The sequence below is a fragment of the Notolepis coatsorum genome (assembly GCF_963971535.1).
Source record: "Notolepis coatsorum genome assembly, chromosome: 6".
Taxonomy (NCBI): Eukaryota; Metazoa; Chordata; class Actinopteri; order Aulopiformes; family Paralepididae; genus Notolepis; species Notolepis coatsorum.
In genome coordinates, this window is record NC_140170.1 from 95208033 (window position 1) to 95225788 (window position 17756).

A 17756-nucleotide genomic window follows, 5' to 3' on the forward strand; every position below is an offset into this window, starting at 1 on the left:
TTAGCTCTCATTAGCATACTCATAGAGGACATCATCCCAATCGTACATGGTCACACACACACACGTGCGCACGCACACACACAAATTCAGATACCCCACAGTCCCAAAAATCACACGTCACACATCCTTGTGGAAAAGTTAGGAAAGAAATGCATGGGGCAGACATACTGTATGAAACACACTGGTCATGTACACATTTAGAGCAGTGGCCAATGTCTGTCTGTCTGTCTGTCTAGCTCTGAGAAGAGCAGTGGTGAGTAGTGGGAACTAACTGTATTTGTGCTGTGAGGTGTGCACCACTATGTCCTATCAGTGCTGTGAAGGTCAAAATAGACAGTAAGCTACAGCGTGAGAATGTGTGTTGTTTAGTGTTGTGTGTGTGTGTGTGTGTGTGTGAGGTTAAGTAAATTAAGGGGGTGGGGGTTTCTAAATGTGCACCAATAGTGGCTGGGTCTCGCTTTCGGTGGGCTCACCCTCAGGGGGGGGAAGGTGGTACACCACGCAGAGGGAGGAGTACGCACACCCGACGAAAGACATCACGCTCGAAAAGTACATCACTCCCTGGGCCCCGCCCACCAGCGATGTCAGAGGTCCCATCGCCACGGAGACCAGGATCTGAGCCAGGAAATACTGGCAGCTGAGCAAGGAGATGTCCACCCCCATGCCTCGTTTGGTGCCTTCCTCGGAGGAGCCACAGAACTGTAGGACAGATAGAACACTCACACGTTCACTTGAGTTATACACCACACAAGTGTAGTTCAATGCAAATCACAACTGTCTTATAAATAAAACTGTCACTAGATTGATCCCAGAAAACCCATCAAGAAGTCATAAAAGATTCATTCAGAATTTATGCTCCACTCTCTCTCTCTCACGCGTGCGCTATCGACTGACCTGAGGACTCTGGTAGTATTCACACAGCAGAGAGTAAGGCAGCGTGCATAGAGAGGAGAACAGCACCCCGTAGGTGACACACAGAGAAAGTACCACATAGAGATTATTGGAGAGCGTGGCGAGGCCCGTGCCCAGACCAAACGCTAGGTAGGCGAAGAAGTAGAGCGTGCGGAGAGAGAAACGTTCCTCCAGCTTCTCTAGTATGGCTGGAAACAGAAGAACAGCAGGGGAGAACAACTGAGACAAATAGAAAGACCAACATATGAAACTGGACATATGAAAGGAAAGTGACACCTCTATTGCAGAGCCAAAAGGGGGCGTAATTCTCAAAATAACGTGCACAAATTTAATGAGGCACATGAAAAAGAGCTACATCTAGTACTACTGTACAGTGGTTCTTCTCAAACGCTTTAATGTGAAGGACCTCCAAATTGATACGTAATAGGCCGGGGATTCTATCTCAGGGACCCTCATTTGAGAAGATATTTGTCGTTAGAAATGATGTGCTTTAGTTCAGAATTCCATTACTGTCTTTAGGTGTGTGGTGGTAACAGAGGAGAGAATGACACCTATGATGAGAATAGTCATTTGTATGCATTCTTTCATTGTGCTAACATCTTAATAAGAAGTTATTATTAGTGATGTTAAAATTCCCAATTCTTCTGGGGACCACCTGGAACCCCTTCGTTCAAAGACCCCTGGGGATCCTTGGACCTCACTTTCAGAACCAGTGCTTGAGCGCGCATAACTGCAGATGGCTGTTCCATGGCACAACAAAAGGGGTGAAACGTCAAAATTCATACAAGCAATTCATTATTTTCTTTAGCGAACATAACTGCCGCGGAATTACCATTTCCCAGGGGACAGTTCAGCTATATCAAGCAAACTGGATAGTAGTCTCTGGGAAATATGCAATGTCTTGAACCATTCATTTCCATGGGGGTGTAGTTCGGTAGAAGATAGTTCCTATATGAAATTGCTCACAACAAGGTTTGTGGATTATCATGAGAAATGGGTCATTATTTCTGGAAAGCGACATTGCTTTTGGGTCTTTCAAATGTATTTTTGTGGTGCTTTGAGCGCCACAAACAGTGCTTTGAGTGCCATTCAGCTCCATTGTATTGGAGTGACGGCAGGTATCTAGGCGAATCACACCAAAACTATCTGGATGGATAGATAGCACTTCAGGTAAAGAGAAAAATATGTTTTTGTTTATTTTTTATTTGATTTAGGATGAAAAGTAAAAGTTATCAAAGATAGGAAGGAAGAAATAAAGTCTTGCAACAATTATGCATCTTTTGTGCGTGTAATAACTATCAATTCATGCATCTTTCACATGTTGTCTAATTCATGTCTTTTGTGGAATATTTAATTCCACTTCCATCATTTCACATGTTTTTTGAGCATGTAATTGCGACCAATTCATTAATTATTTATTTGTATGTGTAATGGTCAGAAATTCACATGTCTTTTTTTTCTCGCATGTAATGGTAGCAAATTCAGGTGTCTTTTGCGCATCCAATTTCATGTGTTTTATATGCATGTAGATACTTTTTGTTTGTGTGCTGCCAATTCATGGTCCTTTGTGTAACGGGTAGCAATTTATGTGTTCTTCTTACCGCAGGTCAATGCTGACAAATCACGTGTCTTCTGCGCGTATCATTGGAGTCTTTTTCACATGCTTTGCTCAATATGTCCATGTAACCATGTTACTTACGACTTACTGGAAATTACGATTGAATTACTTTCAATTTGCGATACTCCACAGAACAACAGCCACATCAGTCAGTACTTAGTAGCAATGCTGTTTCTGGTTTCAGAAGTCTGGTTTCCGGCATTCACTTCATCAAAATTGCATAAGCAATCCTAGGATGGTATTTTTGAAAACTGAGAACAGGGGTGGTAAATCGTAAATGGTAAATGGCTGCATTTATATAGCGCTTTTATCCAAAGCGCTTTACATTTATTATTTGTTCCTCACATTTTACCCATTCACTCACACATTCACACACCGACGGTGCCGACCTGCTCATCGGGAGCAATTAGGGGTTAAGTGTTGCTCAAGGACACTTCGACACGCTGCCCGGGAGGAGCGGGAATCGAACCGGGAACCTCCGGATTACCAGATGACTGCTCTACCTTCTGTTGGTTCCTTAATAATAAGTTATTAGTTATTATTCAAGAACCCCTGGGGATCCCTGTACCTTACTGTATATTTCTGTATATTTTGACTGTATATTTTAGAATGTATATACATAACGTAGAACATGTATATCCCGGATCGTATTTTATTCGTATTCTTATTTTCATTCTTATTTGTGACTTTTGTTTTTGACTACCTAAATGTTTACTGTTTACTGTGAGCGATCTGCAGTGCCGAATTTCCCTCGGGATAAATAAAGTATTTCTATTCTATTCTATACCTCACTTTCAGAACCAGCGCTCTAACTGCAGATGGCTGTTCCATGGCACAACAAAAGAGGTGAAACGGCTAAATTCATACAAGCAACTCATTATTTTCTTTAGTGAACATCACTGCCAGGGGACAGTTCAGCTATATCAAGCAAACTGGATACGGTAGTTGTCTCTGGGAAATATGCAATGTCTTGAACCATTCATTTTTATGGGATAGAAAATAGTTCCTATATGAAACTGTTCACAACAAGGTCTGTGGATTATCTTGAGAAATGGGTCCTGGAAAGAGACATTGCTCTTGGGTTTTTCAAATACATTTTGTTGGTTGCTTTGAGCGCCACAAACCGAGTGCCATTCCACTCCATTGTATTGGAGTGACGGCAGATATCTCCAAAACTAGGCGAATCACACCACATCTTGGCATGAGCAATCCTAGGATGATATTTTTGAAAACTGAGAACAGGGGTGGCTTCTGTTGGCTCCTGCCCCCCCCCCCTTTTTTTGGACAAATCCAACTTGAGTAGTAAGTACATTTCCCAGACCAGAACTGATCCCAAAATATAATGTGCTTTTGGTAGTTTTTCTTCCTGATGCTGGGGCTCACCTGAGTAGAAGGCAGCACTGAATGCATAGATGCACATGCCCCAGCAACCCATGCTGACCCCAGCGTTGTAGCGCTGGTAGGCATCAGAGTCGTGGGGCGCTTTGGGATCTCCTTCGAACACCACCTCCCCCATGAAGTCAGTGTAAAAAAGCAGCATACCCTCAAAGGACAGCCAACCTAAATGCAGAAAGAGCAGACATACATAAAACACAACATAACGCGGTGCGGTAATAGTGACATATGTGTCTCAAACACATTCACAATGACATTACTAGTATAGTGTATTCAAGTGATATGATTTTTTTCTCTCACCCAAAAAATGATTAGTGCACAAGCTGCGCAGTGAGGGAGGCATCCTGTAAATGGCCACACACAGCAGCCTCATCGACATGGGATCTGCTGTCGCCGCATTCTCACTCAGATCGCTCTCATAGCGCACTCCATTCAACAGGATGTTCGCAACCTGTGTTACAGGAAAGCAACAACAAGCAGAGTCATGTTGCGTTAAGAAAATGAAATGGTCCGATGAGAACACTCAGCTCTATCCAAATATAGCCTAATAACAAACCATTTGCTAATTACACCACATGGCTGACCTGCTGACTGAATGTCACTGTCCTTCTGCGGCCGTTCTCCAGCCCGATGATCTGGGTTGCCAGGGGTTCCTCGATCAGTGCAAGACTCTGAGGGCGCTTCAGGATACCAGCAGATGAGCTTCGATGAGCCACGGTGCCAGTCTGAGACTCTCCATTAACCTGGAGTTCTCCACAAGCCTGGGAGCCTTCTGCATGCTGAGACTCTCCGGCTGGCTGAGGCCCTCCTGCAGGATTGGACTCTGTCCCTTGTGTAGACCCCTGAGGAGGGGGAGAGTGCCCTGGAGGAAGGGGCCTGGCTGTAGAGTCAGCGTCCAGGGGCTGTGGAGTCTGCTGGCCTGTGTAACAGTCTATCAGCACACTGTCTATGTAGGAGGTTCCCAGTGAGGACGCAAACTCATTGATGCCAGTAAGGGAGCTGTCCCTACTCATAAAGCTGCCATATTTAGGAGTAAGGGGGCTGAGGGGGGAGATGGGGCTAGTCAGGCCTGCACAGAGGCGTGCGTTGGCACTGCAAGAGTGGCCCATGGGATCAGGACGGCATGGGTGGGTCTCTGGGAACTGGTAGCTGCACAGTTCCCCCTCCTCTTCCTCCTCCTCCAGGCCCAGAGGTACAGGGTGTACAGGGGGGGAAAAGGGAAGAGGGAGGCTGGGGCTTTTCAGCTGGTTCTGGCTCTTCTGAGGCTGGGTCTTCGGCAGGGGCCTCTCAGGGATGCTGTTCAGAGTCATCACGGTAGCGGCCACCAAGGTGACGCTGGTGAACATGTAGATGACCCGCAGCTGACCCCCCATCGTTCTCCCAAACTCTGTGTGGTCCCAGTTGATTCCTCCCACGATGTAGCCGAATCCACCCCCCAATCCTGCGTAGAAGTAGAAGTAGAAGTAGAAGTAGAAAGCTTTATTGCCATTGCACAATACAGTACAACGAGATTGGTTTGTGCAGCACCTAAAACAACGATACCTACATACCCACTCTACTACACAACACATCCATGATGTACCCATAGACACACTACCATACATACATGTGTTGTACCCATACTCACTGACACACCCCACATTAATGTACCCACATACCCTCTGCTACATGTGCACTTATTCACAGGAAGATTAAAAAGGTTTAAAAAACAAAAAAAGCATTGCAAAATCATCACATTAGTAAAAAAATATTGCACATCGGCGGGAAATATTGCACATTAACGAATACCATTATTGCATTATTGCACATGTCCCAACATCTGTCATATTGCACATACAAGTATATATTATAGTGAGGTAGATGTAGATGTGGTGGCAATAGCATGATAACGGCATATAAGACAAGCAGATACATAAACAATATTGGACTCAAATCTTGTTTTCTTCAACAGCATAATGCTATTTCAAGAATTCTATTGTTTGTGATTGTATCTTTTCAAGTCTATGAAAACGATTATATAGCTGTTGTTAAAGGAGCACGCCAACATTGTGGGAAATGCACTTACCGTCTTCTCCAGAGTCAGACAAGAAGATAGATACCAATTTCCTCTCAGTAGAAATATCAAATACCAGAATAGAGAGGAAATTGGTATCTATCTTCTTGTCTGACTCTGTTGAAGGCGGTAAGCACATTTCCCATAATCTTGCCGTGTTCCTTTAAAAGCTATTATATACAGTACAGTACATAGCTTTGACTTGCCTCCTACCATACCACTGATGACCAAGTGAACATATGCTTGTACGTTTGTAACCGGAGTATATAGTGATTCCTGACCTGCCAACAGCGCATGGATGTTGAGACCACGATCCTGGTCCTCTGGGCTGCACACATCCATCATGTAGGCGTGACTGGGGTTGTCGGCGGAGTCCGCACTGAAGTCCATTAAAACCACCCCACACACTGTCAGGATAATCCCCCACTTGTGATTTGCTGCTGTGTCTGACAAGGCACTGCCGATGTCCCGCCCATTCAGCACCAGAGTCAAACCAAGCAGCGCCCCTGTGAGAAGAAAAACAGAGGATGAAGCATTTCGTTTACACTAGAATGTCAACTCTAAACACCCCCGTTACAGTCATGTTAGAGTGGAAGAACCACGAGGAATAAACCCTCTGAGGTCGTCCGTCTGCCGGCAAGATGGGTTGACATTACTATCTTTCAGAGGCTATAGCGGGCTAGAGCGAAGACAGTGGTCTCATATGAAGCTAGAGTCTGGAGAAACAGGCTAGAGCAAAGTCAATAGTATCATATGACACTAGAGTCTGGAGAAACAGGCTAGAGCAAAGTCAATGGTATCATATGACACTAGAGTCTCGAGAAACAGGCTAGAGCGAAGACGGTGGTCCCATGAAACTAGAGATCTCGAGAAACAGGCTAGAGCGAAGACAGATTCAAGATTCAAGAGTTTTTATTCATCACATACATACCAGGGCATACAGTGAAATGCGGTTGGCCATGCCCGCTTCGATTGTGCAATAAAAACAATAGTAATAGTAATAATAATAAAAAAGATAGAATTAGAACTAGAATAGACATGGTAAATAGACATGTTAATAAATCACTTAAAGGCACTGGATCCTATGTACTAACTATACAATGTGCAGTTTTTCTTCTATGTCCCTATGCTATACTTGCTGTTACTAACTATACTATACAACAATCACCACAAGTTATTTTCTTAAAGTGTCCTTTTCCTTCCTTTAAAGTGTCCTTTCCTTGTGTGTTTAAAGTGACCTGTGGTGTGTTTGTGTGTGTGTGAGTGCAGAATGTTGTGTTGTGTGTAGTGTGTGTATGTGTGTGTTCATGTGTGCTTGTGTGTGGAGGGCTGTCACGGTATGACATTTTCTCACCGCGGTTGTGTGTGTGGCTAATCACCGCGGGATATATATATATACCTGTAATTTTTTTATTTTATTATTAAGACATGCGAGTTTACCTGCGATCGTGAAAAAACACTAAGGTCATAGGAGTCCCAAAACTATTTCAAACATGTTTGATAATCTATCCATTTGTCCCTCAACATTCTGAAATGTGATAAAAGTAGTAGGGTGTTGCCTGCTCCTTTAACACATTGACCGCCACAGCAGGGGGCGCTAATACCCCATTCATTGCCAGGTCTTTATTCAATGGATATAGTTTTAGACTGTGGCATTTGCGAGTGCTTAAAATATATCTTATATTATATCTATGGGTCTAATAACGCCGTCGGGTCTCAGTGAGCTGCTTCTAGTCAACATTGCAGACACAGATTGTTTTTCGTACATTTCCATTTTATACCGTTTTGAATAGAGTATGGTTTGGGTGTTTTTCAGTAATTCCAGGAAAAGGCGAGAAAAATACATTTGACTGTAATCCAGTCATCACGTTGTAATTTTTCGGCTGATTATCTAATCATCCTGAAATCAACGCTAGATTATCATTATTTGATCGCGGTAGAAATAAATGTCAGATCAACGATCAAATTCATATATGATGTTCTTACCTTGTATCTGATGTAATGCAAAAGAGATAATCCAAATATCTTATCGCAATTCCAAATAATGCTTGTGGAGCTCCGCACCCCACTACCGACCGTTTCACAATGACGGGCGGGCGGGCGGAGTTACTGATGCCATCGTTGTATAGAAGCTCAGATCGCCTCCTAAAAGACACAAGCCCATTTTGAATGAGATGCAATAGCTCCGCCTGGCAGTAGAGGGCGGTGTTGACCGTCTGCCAGCTCAGACAGGCTCTGAGGGTATACCAGAGGCTGCGGCTATGAATTATGAATAGATATAGCGAATAAACGATATAACGATCCCGAAAACTAGTAAACTTGTTGTTGGCGCTATTCGATTGGCGGCCAATAACGAGTAAACTCGTTTATGGCGCAGAATGTGTTAAGAGTGATGCGTTGTGGGATATAATGGTCCACGCAAGCAGCGAAGTCACACATCCCTTCTCCAACTCACGTTTGCTAAACAAAGCTAACATTATCCAGTTGACATTACAGATCATAATATGATTACATTAGCTAACGTTAACGAAGTGAGAGTAGGGAAACGTTGATGTACTAGTCAGAGTGTAGCGGGGACGGTAGAGAGAGGCAGCACTTCATTTGCGTGTAACGTTAGTCAATAACAATATCACAACTTGTCATTGTTCATGTGGGGAAACTGGCTAACGTTATAGATAGTGAACGTTATCTAACGTTTGCAAACAAAGCTAACATTATCCAGTTGACATTACAGACCATAATGGCTATGAATGATAACGTTAGCTAACGTTAACGAAGTGAGGGTAGGGAAACATTAACGTAATCCGAGTGTAGCGCCGCGGGAACGGTAGAGAGAGGCAGCACTTAATTTGCGTATAACGTTAGTCAATAACATTAAGAATAGAGAGCTGCAAATGGAAATAAATGCCCAGTCCTTGAGAGAACGGTTTCCTGGTTTACTATGACCACCTTACATAGGGAATTAACCCGAAGTCCGGCTAGTTATAACAAGTATGTTACATGACCGGCACTTCGGCCCTGGAGTGTTCGGCCCAGGAGAACGCTCCCCTGTACTCTACTACGGTTCAGATTAATACAGGAAAGTGCCGGTCGAGTCCGGGATATGAAAATAAATCCTGATTTCATCTGTGAGTTGTAAACTGTATGGAAACATGAAGTTAGCTGATGCTACTGGAAAACGGACGCACGAGGCAATCTCGTCATTAAATAAACTGAGTTAAATGATGACGCCCCATTTGGTATTTAATTTTTTTATCATGGTTGTCGCGGTTGTCTGTTCTCCATCCGCGGATGCCTTGACACACCGCGGGATTGCGGTGATGCGGTTACCGCGACAGCCCTAGAGATCAGTGTTAATTCTTCTGATGGACTGAGGGAAGAAGCTGAGCCTTAGCCTCTCTGTTCTTGTTGCGTGTATATGGAGGCGCTTGCCTGACCGCAGCAGCTTGAACAGGCTGTTATTGGGGTGGTGAGGGTCTTTCATTATTCTACAGGCTCTGGATTTGCACCTCCTATTGTATAAGTTCTGCAGCGGTGGTAGTGCAATACCCGTAGTCCATTCTGCTGAGCGCACCACTCTCTGTAGGGCCTTCCTATCCTGGGTCGTTCTGTTTCCAAACCAGGCAGTGGTGTTCCCAATCAGAATGCTATCTACAGCCCCTGAATAGAAGGAGTGGAGTATCTTCCCTGATACTTTGAACTTCCTTAATTGTCTCAGGTGGTAGAGGTGCTTTTTTCACCTTTTTACCACAGTGTCTATGTGAGTTGACCATGTCAGGGCCTCTGTGATGTGGACTCCCAGGCACTTAAAACTGCTCACCCTGTCTACGATAGCCCCATTTATCCACAGTGGCTTGTGTGTCCCGTGCTGTATTCTCCTAAAATCCACGACAGCTCTTTGGTTTTACCAATGTTCAGGAGTAGGCTGTTATCCCGGCACCAACGTGCCAGTACATCAACCTCCTCCCGGTAGGACTTCTCGTCGTTGTTATAGATCAGCCCCACTACCACCGTGTCATCAGCAAACTTCATTATGGAGTTGGAGCTGAACCTGGCCACACAATCATGTGTGTACAGTGAATACAGCAGGGGGCTTAGAACACAGCCCTGGGGGGACCTGATACTCAGAAAGTCCAGGATCCAGGCGCTCATGGCGGAGCTCAGACCCAGATCGATCAGCTTGTCAACCAGTCTGGTGGGGACTATGGTGTTGAAAGCTGAACTATAGTCAATGAACAGCAATCTCACATAGCCCCCCTTCTGACTGTCAAGGTGAGAAAGGGTGTTGTGTAGTACCTGAGACACTGTGTCTTGTTTGTCCTGTATGCAAACTGCAATGGGTCCCTGTTACTAGGGTGGGAGGCACAGATGTGATCCTTGACCAGCCTCTCAAAGCATTTCATGACCACAGAGGTGAGTGCCACCGGTCTGTAGTCATTTAGGCCTGCTGGGGAGGAGTTTTTTGGTACAGGGATTATAGTGGACACCTTGAAGCAGGCAGGGACCACGGACTCGGCCAGGGATAGATTAAATATAGTGGTGAACACCGGGGCCAGCTGATTTGCACAGGACTTGAGTATTCGTCCTGTTATCCCATCTGGGCCTGCAGCTTTTCTAGTATTTACCCCCATAAACGCTCTTCTCACGCTGTGTTCCGTCAATGAGAGAGTGTGTTCCCCCCCGCGGATGAACCCCATGGGCCAGTGACGTCGCCAGCCGGTGAGCTAACGTCGCCACTGATCGCCCCGAACCTGGCGTAAAAGGAGTTGAGTTCATCTGCCAGAGAGGCATCGGCACTCACGATTGAGGAGGGGCTGACTTTATAATCAGTTATCTCATATGAAGCTAGAGGTCTGGAGAAACAGGCTAGAGCGAAGACAGTGGTCTCATATGAAGCTAGAGGTCTCGAGAAACAGGCTAGAGAGAAGACAGTGGTCTCATATGAAACTAGAGTCTCAAGAAACAGGCTAGAGTGAAGAAGACAGTGGTATTATTATGAAACTAGAGTCTGGAGAAACATGGAGATACCCACGCTGTCACGCTAGCTTACATTGAAAGGAGTTAATTATTGCGCGAAGGTTAAGCAAAATTTGGAGGTGGAGAATTGGCGTGGCCATTTTCTTTTCCATACATTTTCTTTTGACCTTTCACCTCATAGTACTGTATCTGAATGCCAATGGAACCACAGGAGTCTCGCCTGATTGATTAATTGATTGAAAACTTTATTAACAGATTGCAGAATGTGTACAATACAGTACGGCTCAATACAAACAATTGTTAAGAGGATGCAGACCAGAAAAAGACTTTCGTCTTGTTTACATCAGGGTCCCCCATTTTCAATTGATCAAGACATTTATGACATACATGACATACAGATATACAGTACTGTTTCATCAAGACATTTATGACATACAAGACATACAAATATACAGTACTGTTTAAGAGAAAGAGATCATAAAAAAATATATTGGACATTTACCGGGGCCAGTTGCGAAACGTGTTTAGTCCCTTGTTTGAGCCGAATCTGGGTTGAACATGATTTGTGGAACTCACTCTGGTGTATACAGCCATGCTCTATTTATGCTAGTCCCATGTAGTTTCGGATCAAAACCATGCAAATTTAGCATGCAGTACAAATGTAATTTTCTTTGTTTAGTTTCTTTTCCATGTCTCTGCATATACTGTGGTCCCTAAACAGTATTGGAATTGCATGGACATGACTGTAAAGCTGAGATTCTTGTGGATCCAAAGAGCTCAACTCACAGTAGCTCTTCCGATGTGAGTGACACCATTTTCTTTTCTTGACATCACTGTATAAAAGTACCTTTTGTGCCTTGTAGGTTAATCACAGCACCATGAAACGTTACACCAATAAACTAGAGACCAGGGCCAATTTAGTGACCCCAACATTGGATTGAGGGCCATCGGCTCCTCCATCTCGCTTCCACAACGAGAGTTTTAACTAAGGTCAAGCTTTCGATCTTGCAAAAATTTGCATTGAAATCGCTAGCTAACATACCTGCAATGATGACCTGCAATCTGTCTCGTGAGTAGTCACCTTGTGAGTCATACCCAACTTGCGGGATACCTAGTTATGCAACCAGTTAGCCTAGCAAGCTGTCAACAAGCTGTCATTCCTAACTTGACAGATTAGCCCAGGGGGGCACAGATTTACCCTTCCTAAAAGCAAAGTACTGTGATGAGGTGGAGGTTTGTGCATTCATATTAACAAAACTTGTGCACAAACAATACCACCGTTGAGACATGCTCTGCTAACGTGGGATATCTCATGATTATGTGCAGACCATCAGCCCAGGGAATTTACAGCTACAGTACCATTGTGACTGCAGCCTACTTTATATACCTCATGATGCTAATGCCAAGCTAGCAATGAAGGAACTGCATGCTGCCATTAGCAAACAACAGAACTCACACCCAGAGGCAGCCTTTATTGTTGCAGAAGATGGTAATCACTCCAACCTAAAGACTGTGCTCCCCGAATTCCACCAACATGTCCCTTGCCCCACAAGAGGAGACAAAACACTAGACCACACTAGAATACCGCTCTTAAAGAGCACCTACGGGAGGCTGCAATTCGAAACTGGCCACCGTAAATGTCTAAACCCCCCACCCCCTCCTAATAGACAGTCTCCTCCCCACCGCATGTATATATTCTCTCCCCGCCGTATGTATATTTCTCTCCCACCCACCCACCCCCTCCTAATGTACAGTCTCCTCCCCACCATATGTATATTTCTCTCCCACCCACCCACCCACCCCCTCCAAATGTACAGTCTGCAAATCCAGAGCCTGCAGGATAATGAAAGACCCTCACCACCCCAATAACAGCCTGTTCCAGCTGCTGAGGTCAGGCAGACGCCTGCGAACCCCAGCTACTAGGACAGAGCGGCTTAGGCTCAGCTTCTTCCCCCAGGCCATCAGAGCCCTGAACAATGAACATTGAGTGCCACAGAACACTGAACTATCCACACACAAGCACACATGAACACACACACGACACGCACGCTGTGCACGCTCACACACTAGCAGCCACTTAACACTTTAACATGAGCGGGCACACACTCATGCCGCACACTTATGGCCAAAAGGAAAGGCCACTTTAAATTAGAATAACAGGAACAGTGTATTGCACTACCAAAGCTACCTAGCATGTCCTATATGCTCTGTAAATAACTATGTACAGATACCGAGATGTCACACCATGTTACCTGTTACCTGTTTATTGCACAATGTTTTTTTTTTATTGGATTCTATTATATGTTGTAACACTGTATTGCACATTGTTGCGGGCAAGACCACCCGCATTTCATTGTATACTTGTATGCCGTGACAATTAAAACTCTTGACTTGACTTGACTTGTCTCCTCCCCACCGTATGTATATTTCTCTCCCACCCACCCACCCACCCCCTCCAAATGTACAGTCTCCTCCCCACCGTATGTATATTTCTCTCCCACCCACCCACCCCCTCCTAATGTACAGTCCCCTCCCCATCATATGTATATACTCTGTCAGGATCTATGGGTAACAGTGCTGTATATTTGAATACCGTTTATGTCACAAATGTATCAGTACTAAATACCTGTATGTCCCTATGCCATAAATGTCATGTATGTTGTGTATGTCATAAATGTCTATATGAATTGAAAATGGGGGACCCTGATGTAAACAAGACAAAAGTATTTCTCTGGTCTGCATCCCCTTAACAATTGTGTGTATTGAGCCGTACTGTATTGTACCCATTCTGCAATCTGTTAAATAAAGTTTTCATTCATTCATTCATTCATTCATTCATTCATTCATTCATTCATTCATTCATTCATTCATTCATTCATTCATTCATTCACCATGTTTACTCCAACATAATGGTGTATACAAAGCTGTTCCCCTCCCCCATATTGGACAATCAGACCACAGTTCTTTGTTCCTTCTACACAAGCTTCAGTTAGAACAGTCAAAATCTGGCCTGAGGGGGCAGACTCTGAGCAGCAGCACCACCCAGGCCACCCTGAACTACTGACATTGACTCCTACACCTCCTCCATTTTGGACTACATCAACTCCAGAATCGACAGTGTCACCACCATTAAACAGATTACTAGATTCCCCAGTCAGAAGCTGTGGATGAACAGAGAGGTCTGTATACTGCTAAAGGAACTAAGGAACTGCGCTGAGCAGATGACCGAATTCTTAACTGACATCTTAAACCTGGCACTAGCCCGGGCATTTGTCCCAGCATGCTTTAAAACCACCTCCACCGCGCCAGTGCCGAAACCCCTCTGCCACGAGCCTCAATGAATTCCTCCATGTTTGCCTACCGTGAGAACACGAGTGCAGAGGACGCTACCTCCTCAGCGCTAAATTCTGCCCTCTCCCACCTGGATGAGAGCAATACTGTACCAAGTCGATGAGAATGCTGTTCATCGACTTCAGCTCAGCATTCAACACCATCATCCCCTCAAAACTCATGTACAAACTTGGTGACCTCATGGAAACCAATGACATCGACATTAACCCCTCTGTCTGCAACTGGATACTTGACTTCTAACTAACAGACCCCAGTTTGTTAGGATAGACAATCTCACTTTCTCCACCCTCACCCTGAACACCAGCATCCTGCAAGGCTATGTGCTGAGCCCTCATCACCCACGACTCCACTCCTATACATGGCACCAATACCATTATCAAGTTTTCAGACAACACAACGGCTCCTCATGGAGTTCAGGAAGACAAGAGTCTGCGCACACGTCCCCATCCATATCAACAGGATGGAAGTCAAGCATGTCTCCAGCTTCAAATTCCTGGGAGTCCACATCTCCAAGGACCTCTCTTGGACCCTCAACACCTTGTCACTGATCAAGAAGGCTCACCAGCGCCTCTTCTTCCTGAGGAGACTGAGGAAAGCCCACCTGTCTCATCAGATTCTGGTGAACTTTTACCAGTGTCCCATAGAAAGCATACTCACTAGTGGTGGGACTCGATAGATTTTTTAAATCAAATTAATTTGAGACTTTAATCTAAATTAATCGCATTTAAACGCATATCAATATTTGATGCGAAAAGCAATATTTTTCTATTCTAATGGATTTTGGTATACGAGTGAATCAATGAATATACATTATACATACGTTTAAGCAGCACAATCTTGTTTATTAGCTACTACACAGACAAACAGTTAGATCAAGAATGACATTTTTTACAAAGTGCAGCAATTTTAGGAATAATATATATATAGCGCAAAGGACCTTTTCTCTTTTGAAAGGTAACATTTAGAAGTTTCTTACACAATAAAGAAAAATCACTTTGAGTGCTAATGAAATGAGTAACAGAGGTTTGAACACACTGAAGTGGTTGCCAGATGCCTGTTTTTAAGTTCCAGCTGAGAGGTAGGAGCTGGAAAACATAATGGTTCCATAGCCTGAAGTCTTACAGGTCCAAAGTTTATAAAAATCCCACGGAAAATGAGTGTTTCACAAAGGTTTTTGTAATCGTCCGTCCACTGCCTTTATTTTGCCTCTCGAGTCAAAACAAAAGACTTCTTCGTCTTCTTGTGTCACCTTCCCCCACTCTGAGCGCCCGTCTGGGATTGCTTTCGGAGCAGACGCTCCTTGGCTACAACGGTGGTCAATAATTTTCGTCATCAGCGGTGACTGGTCACTGGTCAGTTCAGGACCGTTCACAACCGGACGTGGTCACTCGTCCGAACGGCTTGTCAAATGACGCTCGCTGGATGTTTCGTCTTGTAACTCAAGAATGGAATCACGGGGAGCTCCAGTAGCTCACCACGTACCGCGAGCGCTATTTCGGCGCCGTGGACAACCGTGCTCGGTTTAGCGAGTTCGAATCCCGGACTGCAGCCGTGCCTTTCCCAGAGTGTCTTCCCCCCCATCTGAACCCTTTCAGCCTGTTTCTGTCGGTCATCCTTGACCAGAATAAATGTGATAAACACATAAAAGAGCCAGGGGAATGGCCAAAGTTTAAAAAAAAAAAGAATGGAATCACGCAATAGGTTGAGTGTGGTGACGATCGTAAAGGCGGCAAAATAAACTTTCCAACAATGTATTGGTTGATCGGCGAAAACGCAGCCCGGAGCCGACAGATAAGTGCTGCGACGTGTGATAAAATGCGTAATTTCTTTTTATGTAAAAAAAATTCTGTCGTTAATTCATCTAAATTAACGTGATAAAGTCCCAGCCCTAATACTCACTAATTGAATCACAGTCTGGTACAGCAACTGCACTGCCTCAGACCAGACCAAAGCACAGCAGAGGGTGGTGAAAACCGCCCAACGAATCACCGGTAGATCACTCCCTGAAATTTTGTTTATTCATCACAAACGGTGTCTGAGGGGAAGGCACGCAGCATTGTCAAAGACATCTCTCATCCCAATCAGGGACTGTTTGCCCTCCTCCCCTCCAGGAGGCGCTACAGGAACCTCCGCTCCAAGTCAAGCAGACTCCCCCCCCCCCCCCCATCATATAAACTCTGAACTCCATTGCCTATACCCTAGGGCCTAGGCTCTGTTACCCATACTGTATGAACTTTGAACTCTGTTGCCTATACTCAATTTATACCTACATGTACCTACTGCTTTCACTGTCTACAACTGCCCTACACTGTAATAATAGTAACTATCTCATACTATAGTCTACCCATATAACTCTGTATGATAGCATGTACAATAGTACTGTATATACCGTATATACATTTATATTTACTGCATATAATATTATAGAGTATATATATGTATATATACAGTATATCTTTCTGAATATACCTGCATATCGTCACCCTCTTAAAATAATGGCCTAAGACAAGTCATGTTTTGGATTTTTTTTTTTTTTTGCCTAATTCATATCTTCATGATGCTGGCCACCCTCTGGTACAATCGCCTACATCCTTAATTGAAAGGATCATGCTGTTTCTACCCTGGAAGAATATTGCCTATGTCAAGAGTGTGACTTAGGCAGTTTTATCTTTTGCCTAAGTCACAAGACATGCAATTTTACAACTTTTCAAGATGGCAGATGCTTCGAGAAGCAAGAAAAGCTACAGTCTGGATGAAGTAATTTCCATGATTCAGGGCTCGTCCCCTATTGGTAAGTGATAAGGTTTACTATAATATAGGCCAGGCTATACATGTGTAGTTATTTAGTCTTTTACTGTCACAAATTATAGTTTAATTAAACACAAAATAGTGAATGAATACAAGCAGAAACGTCTCAAAGGAATGCCGTACAAGGGCAAAGGTGGCAACAAAATACCTGCGAAGGCTAAGTGTCCTCCCTGCAATTCAAAGTTGTCAACAAGTCAAGACTCGAGACTGCCAATCCATTACAGAAGAACAGAGGCAGTGGATATTTCAGAATGTTAGGTCGATGAACACCTGGGAAGAAAGTCGGTTATACATCAAAACTTTGGTCACAAAGGTTGCCATAAAGCAAAGGAAAGTTGCTGAAGAATCCAGGCGCAATGTGTCATTGTCCTACCAACTTAAACTTCAGGATGGAACGAGTCATAAAGTGTGCCAGGCACTTTTTTCTTCTACACTTGGTCTCCATGAAAGAACCATTAGACACTGGCTGAATGAAGACACCATCGACCATGACAGACAAGCAGCAGCCCCGCCAACTAAATCTGGACCTAAGAGTGGCAAGCATGCAAAGCTGGAAACTGACGTCACAGATTTCCTTAAGGACTGGTTGAAGGACCTGCCCACTGTTGATTCGCATTACTGCAGAAGCACAGCGACCTACAA

At 44.2% G+C, this 17756-nt stretch overlaps 1 protein-coding gene across 1 annotated transcript in view; it reads right to left on the reverse strand.

The window, feature by feature from the left end:
- Positions 1–17756, reverse strand: part of slc45a1 (solute carrier family 45 member 1) — a 30059-nt gene that overhangs the window by 1317 nt on the left and 10986 nt on the right. The window contains exons 4-9 of the mRNA XM_084316887.1: positions 6260–6484; positions 4510–5366; positions 4226–4376; positions 3914–4090; positions 895–1100; positions 474–699 (exon numbers count right to left, since the gene is read on the reverse strand). Of these exons, the coding sequence (XP_084173013.1) occupies positions 474–699; positions 895–1100; positions 3914–4090; positions 4226–4376; positions 4510–5366; positions 6260–6484 (1842 nt within the window). The remainder of the gene's footprint in view (positions 1–473; positions 700–894; positions 1101–3913; positions 4091–4225; positions 4377–4509; positions 5367–6259; positions 6485–17756) is intronic.